This window comes from Carassius auratus, chromosome 48 (assembly GCF_003368295.1).
Source record: "Carassius auratus strain Wakin chromosome 48, ASM336829v1, whole genome shotgun sequence".
Taxonomy (NCBI): domain Eukaryota; kingdom Metazoa; phylum Chordata; class Actinopteri; order Cypriniformes; family Cyprinidae; genus Carassius; species Carassius auratus.
Window position 1 is genome coordinate 113,214 of NC_039290.1, and position 8,065 is coordinate 121,278.

General features: G+C 35.9%; 1 protein-coding gene and 1 pseudogene across 2 annotated transcripts; both read left to right on the forward strand.

Annotated features, from left to right (window-relative positions):
* Nucleotides 1-724: 724 nt before the first annotated feature.
* LOC113065326 (zinc finger protein basonuclin-2-like) lies at nt 725-6,438 on the forward strand. Of its 2 annotated transcripts, none has more exons than XM_026236552.1 (6): nt 725-839; nt 3,033-3,272; nt 3,478-3,543; nt 4,287-4,389; nt 4,480-4,715; nt 5,033-6,438. In XM_026236552.1, exons 2-6 carry the CDS (start codon nt 3,240-3,242, stop codon nt 6,176-6,178), a joined length of 1,584 nt encoding a protein of 527 aa, XP_026092337.1. In that variant the 5' UTR covers nt 725-839; nt 3,033-3,239; the 3' UTR covers nt 6,179-6,438. The 2 variants fall into 2 exon arrangements, with proteins under 2 accessions (XP_026092337.1, XP_026092338.1); XM_026236553.1 differs by having other exon boundaries at nt 3,171-3,272.
* Nucleotides 6,439-8,050: 1,612 nt separating this feature from the next.
* LOC113065327 (endophilin-A1-like) overlaps nt 8,051-8,065 on the forward strand; it is a 9,493-nt pseudogene continuing 9,478 nt past the window's right edge.

The following is an 8,065-nucleotide window of genomic DNA, read 5'->3' on the forward strand; positions in this document are numbered from 1 at the left end:
AAAATGCTTTTCAGTAAAAAAATTAATGCTAAAAATAAATAATCATTTTAAAATGCTGGAAAAAATCCCACATGTCCGTTTAGACAGGTGTAAAAAAAATATGTATTTTGTATACAAAACAAAGGATATTGAAGAAAACACTATTAGTTTAAATTTAGTGTTTAATTCAATATGTTAAATGTTGTTTCTTTGTAATTAATTGTGAAATTTACTAGCAATTTCGTTTCTAAATCTTTTTTTTATCCACTTTATTTTTAACTTTACGCTGGAGAATGTGCAAGACTTCCGGTCTCAACATGCTTCCAGTTATTTATATCGGTACTAAAACAGTCCGTTCCTTGTGCTGCGTAATATCTCACACTGATGTTATTTTAATTTATTATCCTTATCATGAACACACCTGTTTTTAGCGCAAACAGTTTTAGGGTTTCCTGCAGGTTGTTGTTTATAGTTATTTACCGATATCAGCCGATAAGTGGCAAGTCGCGCATATTGACAGAAAACAATTGGATATTTAGGAATGGATTTTTTATAATAATAATAATAATTAAAATATTAAAATATGTAGGAATTAAAAATAACTGATCGGAATCAGTGGCTGCAATGTTGTTTTCACAGATTTTTTCCCCCTCCACAATCACATCGGGGAACTTCTGAAAGTGATTCAAGTTTTAATTACGACAAAGATCATCATGCGTGTGTTTGTCCCCCTTTATATCGCCGATGTGCCAAGTTGGATCGCGCACAAAGAGACGGCGCAGGTCTGGTCGCGCGCACGCGCTCCTTCACGTCTCAATGTGGGACAGCAGAAAGTGGCATCAGAGGGAAAGTGGATTAAAGTAGGTTCCTCTCCTCCTCCTTTCTCCCTCGTTCTCTCCCTCGTGGACACGTGTTTTTTGGCAGGGTCACCTGAGTCCTCCGGTTGGCCGTGGCTCGCAGGTAACGAGAAAAGAGCGCGCGGATGCTTTGATGACGTCCCCAGTTACTTAAACACAACAACCTTCATTAATTCACAACGACGGTCCCGTCAGGTTCTCATTAACAGCGGCACAAACACTCACCGGCGCCGATATTAACTATTAATTCTGGTGTTTCTAGTTGTTTGGGGCTCTTCCGCTGCCAAAGGCCTGATTTCCGCGCGGCGCAGGGATTGATGCCGCAGGTTTGATCCTCATGAGGGTCGGACTGTGAAATACTTGTGATGTTTTCTGCTGTTGGTTTGATCTGCTGCAGTATGGAGGGCCAAACCTGCAGAAATGAAAAGTACGTTAATATGTAGGCTTATAGGAAAATGAATAAACAAATAAATGACTTGATAAGACAAATATAGTCACCTTTTAAATAAATTTAATTATTTTTCCTTTAGCTTTTTTTAACTTTAGTTTTCTTCTTCTTTCAGTTATTTTTTTTAATATTTATTTATCAATTTATTTTTTTAAGTGTATTTATTCATGCATTTATTTATTTTTTACACGTGTATTTATTCACACTAGGAAAAGTAAACAGAAATAAGTGAATAAATAAACCTGGAAATAAATGCATGTGAGATTAAATCAATAAATCTAAATATAACTAAAATAAATGCATGAATAAACTAATTACATAAATATAAAAAGGTGAAATAATAAGCAAATAAAGGTTTTAAAAAGATAAAAATAAATATAGAAAATAATACATAATAAAAAATTTATTCAAGATTTTATTTAAAATTTTATTCTAAATTATTTAACATTTTAAATTTTTTGTTTTAATCAAGTCATTTATTTCTTTATTTTTTTTCCTATTATACATTTACTTATTTATCTGTATGTTTAAAAATGTATTTTATTTTTAATTTCGGCAGGTTTGGTCCTCCATATTGCAGGAGCTTAAAGTAGTATTAAATATTTAGCAGATTATTGAAAATGTTAAACTTTTATTTTTATTTTTTTATGTTTATTTTTTTTACCCATGCACAGATGGACAATGTTTTGGAGTATCATAAAAAAAATCAGAGGAAGTTTACCATGACCCAAATGTTTGTCAATTTTTTATTTTTATTTTATGCAATTTTAAGTTAATGTTTTTAATAATTCGACAACAAGCATTTTCACAGTTTTCTGATGTCAGTCAATGGTCACATGAAATGCAGGTGTACAAATTACATATTTAATATATTTTTTTTTTAAATTTAATCAGTTTTTTATTTTGGTTAAGCTTCTTAATTGAACATTTTCATGATTTAATTAATTATTAGCTATTCATTCACAACTTCCTTAGTTTTGCCCAAGAATTTAACTTTATTCTCGCCTTGGTTAAAGTTAGGCTAGGTATTAAAACATCTGCATGTATGTTTGAAAAAAGTTATCTTTTTTTTCTTTTCTATATTGTTATAGTTTTTATGAATGGGCCTTAATTTGTTTTCCCACCACAAATTTCTTTATTTAATTCAAACTTTACTTAAAGATCAAAATTAGTTTTGCTAGTCATTTTTTTTATTTTTTTTTGCCAACATTAGATTTTATTACTATAGAATATATTAATATTTGAATTTGCTTTTATTTTATACATTCTGTTTTTGTCATAATTTTAGTTTGTTTTTTCGTTTTTTAAACCTATTTCTATTTATCTTTATTTTATTTCAGTTTTAATAATTTTACTACTTAAACTTTGGTTAGTTAGTTGCCAAAACAATATTTAAAATCTAGTTTAATTTTCAGTTTTTTTGTTTATTTTGATGAACGAAACTTTATTTAATAGTTTGTTTGAACAAACAGAAATACTGTTGTTCAGAATCTGTAAAAGATGCATTTCATCATTATACTTTTTGCACACCACACTGTGATTTCTTTGCTTCCTTGAATTTATGTCCATATATATATATATATATATATATATATATATATATGCTGTTGAAATGCTGATCAGCGCATCTGGGATCAGTGTTTCTGTGCAGTTCTAGCCCAGAGCTCTTTTCTTCCCGAGTGTTTCTGAGATTGTGAATATGTGTGTTTTAAATCCGCCAGTTGTTTTGGTATTTCTCTCTCTTCAAGACAAAGGAACACTCTCGTCCAATCAGATGCAGCCGCTCTACTGTTCTCACTAGAAGTGGGCGGAGTCTGGCGGTTTGGAGAGAGAGTGAAAGTGATTAGGGCTCTTTATATTTCCTCGGGCCCCAATGATCCCATCAGAACTTCATCAGGAGACTCCAGATACGGACTTAAGCTGGGAAAAAGATCCTCGTGAAGACGTCTGAAGATATGGGGACGTGGACACACACACTCCTCCAGGAGGTATCGCACATATGTGCAAAAAAATTCTAAATGCTTCACTTTGAACTATATTAGTTTTTATGTAGTTCAATCTCTGTTCAATTCATTTTATATTCATTTTTTTAGAGAGCAAGAACGAATTTGTCTGATATTTTCCCATGCATTATTCATTTTCATTAATTCATTCGTTTTATTTTATTGGTTCATGCATTTGTGTGTTTGACAGATGGACAGAGACGAGTCTCTTCTGGAGAGACATGAACAGAGCACGACTCTGAGGATGAAGGACGAGGTACAGGTGGACAAATCAATCATTAATTCACTCAAATCAATAAACAGCTTCATCAACTTTATACATAATTGTCCTGAAATATACTTGTGCTGCTTAATCTGTTTTCAGGTTGTGCATATTTTGAAGGTCATCATGACTATGTCTTGTTGTAAAAATAATAAGTGAAATAAATGAAATTTTAAAATCAAAATTTTAACTTAATTTCACGGCATTTGTTCATGAAGCAATTAATTGAATCATAACAATAAATGCACATACTTCATACACACTCCAAATATTTTATAAACATTAGAATAAATTAATTATTTATAAGAGTAAATTTAAAATTAATATCTTTTAAAGAAAATTACATGCAAAATTGCTATTTTATTCTGCTTATTTATAATATTGTTTATTTATTGCTATTTTACACATTCTATTGTGTGTGTATATATATAGATAATTTATTATTTTATATTTTTTTATTAATTTAAATTATTTTATAATTAAATGAATAATTTATTCATTGTTATAATTAGATTTATTTGAATAATACAATTTAAATTACACATTTATTGTTGTTTTCTTAAATAACAGATTCAGATTAAACATGTTTCGCCCAGTTTGAGCTTCAGAGTGACTGTAATGAGAAACTAACTCTTTTGTTTCTTGATCTCATCAGTCTGGTTTAGTTTATATAAGTGTAAAATGTTTTAAACTTTAGAAGCATGTCATGTTTTTTGCTCTACTCTGTTGTTCTGCAGGTTGTGGGTTGCACACATGCTGAGTGTCCGTGTGAGTGTTTCCTGCCAGGACCAGCTCAGATCAGGTCGTGTGATCGCTGTGCACATGGCTGGGTCGTTCACGGTATGATTCACACGTGTGTGTGTGTGTGTGTTTGCCTGAAGAATGGATTCTGTCGTGTGTATTGATGTGTGTGTGTGTGTGTGTGTGCAGCGGTGGGTAAGCTGTGCGCCCCCGCTCTGCTGTGTTCGGGGCAGGTGGAGATCGTCCAGAGTAACGTGGTGTTTGACATCAGTAGTCTGATTCTGTACGGGACGCAGGCGCTTCCCGTCCGGATGAAGATCCTTCTGGATCGGCTGTTCAGCGTCCTCACACACACACAGGTGCTCAACATCATACACACCCTCGGGTGGACGCTGCGCGACTACGTGAGAGGATACATGCTGCAGGTGAACACACACACACACACACACATTTGTTTTAGTGTAAAGTGTGTTCATCCCATAGGTGTAATGGTTTTTATTCTGTAGAAACTGTATATTCTATGGTCCTTCACCAACCCTACACCTAACCCTAACCCTCACAGGAAACTTTGTGCATTTTTACTTTCTCAAAAAAACTCATTCTGTATGATTTATAAGTGTTTTGAAAAATGGGGACATGGGTTATGTCCTCATAAGTCACCCTCTCCTTGTAATACCTGTGTCATACCCTGTGTTACAGTTATCGCTCTTGGTCTGAACAGGCCTTAACTCTCATCCTTTAGGACTCCTTGGGGAGGGTTCTGGATCGATGGGTCACCATGAGCCCGGAGGACGAGGTCGTGACCTTGCATCAGTTTCTACGTTTCGGGGAAACCAAATCCATCGTGGAGCTGATGACCGAGGAGCAGCAGATCCGCCCAGAAACCCATCGCAACCCCGCTTTCAAGCCGAGAGACAAACCGCCCTCCAGAACGCACCCCTTTGAGAATCTGCCAGGAGGAAGTCTGGCGTTCCTGCAGCCGTTCCACTGCGTCAGTGCGTCCGTGTTCCCACCCTCACATCCCGCGACACAGCGGCTCAGCAAACAGAACAACGGTGCAGAAGAAATGAGAACCAGAAACAAAAGAGATGGTGCACCTGAAAGATCGTTGCAGATACGAAGTTCCACACGGTCACCGAAACGCCTGCGAAACGTAGAACAACGTCAAGTGGGAGTCGACGAGCTGATCTCAGACTCTTCGGGAGCCGGGGAACGGTCCTCGAGCAAAGCTCGCGTGAGCTGCAGCGCATGCGCCAAGACGTTTTACGATAAAGGAACACTGAAGATCCACTTCAACGCCGTGCACTTGAAGATCAAACACCGCTGTACGGTCGAAGGCTGCAACATGATGTTCAGCTCACTGCGCAGCCGAAACCGCCACAGCGCAAACCCCAACCCACGACTGCACGCCGCGCTCGAACAGACGACACGCAGATTCCTCGCTCAACCGCGTCGACCAGTCTTGCGTGACTCGACCTCGCCAGTCTCCATGGAGAACACCAACACTGTATTGACCGACCACCAGATTCCAGTCAGCCGTGAAGGAGGAGGGGGAGGAGCTACAGGCAATCGCACGGCCAATCAGAACGGGCTTAGCCATGTGATTGACGTGATGCCGAAAAAGAAGTCGCGGAAGTCCAGTACGCCGTTGAAGCTTAAACAAGACACTCACAGTGAAGAACACGATCACTTATCGCAAGCGGTCAACAGTCTCCATTGCATCCAGTCAGCTATGACCATCACACAGGGGCAGCACAACTACAAGCATCTCTGGATTCAAGGAGTGCATGATGAATGGAAAGGCAGGCGTCGACCTCTACTAAAGGTCAAAGAGGAGCCGTGTGACCCCATCTGTGACTGTAGAGGTCGTCACCGTAGCAACCTGTGACCGAGACAACATGAGATAAGAATTGACTCTACACGCTCAGAAGTCGCTGTGATATTTCACCAGTAATTACAAACGAAACGGCAAGAATTAAATTCTGAGGTCGAAAAACTTAAATATTATTCTCTTGTAAAAACATACTCGTACATTACATTTTTTTCTGTACAATATATGTTCCTGATCTTGACGTGAAGATTTCTCCGTGCACGTTGTTGTTATGAAAAAACTTGAGTTCGTGAACCTGAGTCAAAATAAAATAGGTGTGTTGGGCCAAAGTCACTTTGAGGCATTTCGTATTTTAAATCACCAGTGAAACAGGATCGAAGGAATAAACAGAAAAACTACAGGGGATAAATATTCATAAGAAAAAGATTCAAAGATGTTCTACATCCTTTTTTTGTTATTTCTTAGCTCTTTAACACTTCAATGTAATACTTAAAGGGTTATTTCACCCAAAACTGAAAATTAGGCCTCGTTTTACTCACCACCGAGGCATCATAGGTGTATATGACTTTCATTTTTCAGAAGAAACCAGTCGGAGTTATATTAAATATTGTCTTTGGTCTTTTAAGCTCTATCATTTCAGTCAGCGGGTGTTGCATGCATCAGCCTAAAAGAAGCTTTATAAAAAGTGAACGAAAGTCTCCTGTAGCGAATTGATGCTTTTTTGTAAGAAAAATATACATATTCTAAACATAATAATCACTTTAATCTAGCTTGCGTTCACAGTTGTAAACTGTGTTCTGTTAATATCTATTTTTAACACATTTCCTTTTTATCTTCTGGTGGTGCACAACATGGGTCTAAAATGACCCGTACGCATTTCCTATGTTATTTTATGCATAGCTGGGAATTGTTTTGTTTTATCTTTTGAAAATCTGTTTATTTTAGCATGTAATATTCCATACATGCCCCTTTTCCTAGACCCATCGTGGGAAATGTCATAAAAGATAAAAATGATCATAAAATTTTTATGTTATTGTTGTTGTTTACTCTTATATTCCACAAGACAAAATAATGCCTGAGCCACATGATCATGGTGAGAACTTTACTTCCAGAAACTTTCTGGTTCTGATGGTGTTTCATTTTTATTTTATTTTATTTATTCATGTTTTGTGATTGTTGTTTATGTTTCTGTGTGCATATTCTGCATATTTGAATCCAGCAATGATTGTATGAATTTGAGATCCGTCTTTAATAACTATTACAAAAGCTGCAAACATTCACTGATGCTCAAGACGATGTAAACTTGATTCAGTAACATTTAAGCATGGAATTAAGTAAAATCTACTTAACCAGGACCTCACTGAGATAGCCCAAGTTATGCGGCCCAGTTATACAAATACACATATAACAAACAACAATACAGCACACAATAAAACAGCATTAAAAGTACAGACTTGGAAGCATTTGCAAATCATCAAATCTCGCTAAAACACTCAAATGTTTGAGTAAGAATGAGTCATTTTGAGTAGAAAATGACCTCAGACAGTCACAAAACAGCAACCTAACAACAAAAGCAACCATCAAACGGTGTAAAAACAACTGGAAAACTGGAAAATCATTAATTCCCCAGTGCATCATGAGAACACAGGATCAAAATTTTGAGATTTACTTAAATAACCCTTATAAACACAAGTTCAAACTTAAATTGAGCACTAATATAAAAAGTACTCTCTTTATTATTATTTTTTTCAGAATCTCAGAATACCGGTCTAAATTATTATTTTTATTATTGTTTGTCTTGTGGCAATTATGTCGTTTCATAAGGGAAATACCGAGTAAAACATCACTTTTATTTACAAATAATAAAAAATAAGAAAGGAACCTTTTGTACTCTACTGTAAATAGCGATTGAAATTAATATTATGTGACAACTAGCCCCGTTCT

Bases quoted from the DNA above. Each gene is read 5' to 3' on its own strand.
- LOC113065326 (XM_026236552.1), top strand. From the start codon at position 3,240: ATGGGGACGTGGACACACACACTCCTCCAGGAG. The intron at 3,273-3,477 runs GTATCGCACATA...TGTGTTTGACAG, and splicing joins CACACACACTCCTCCAGGAG to ATGGACAGAGACGAGTCTCT. The intron at 3,544-4,286 runs GTACAGGTGGAC...GTTGTTCTGCAG, and splicing joins CTCTGAGGATGAAGGACGAG to GTTGTGGGTTGCACACATGC.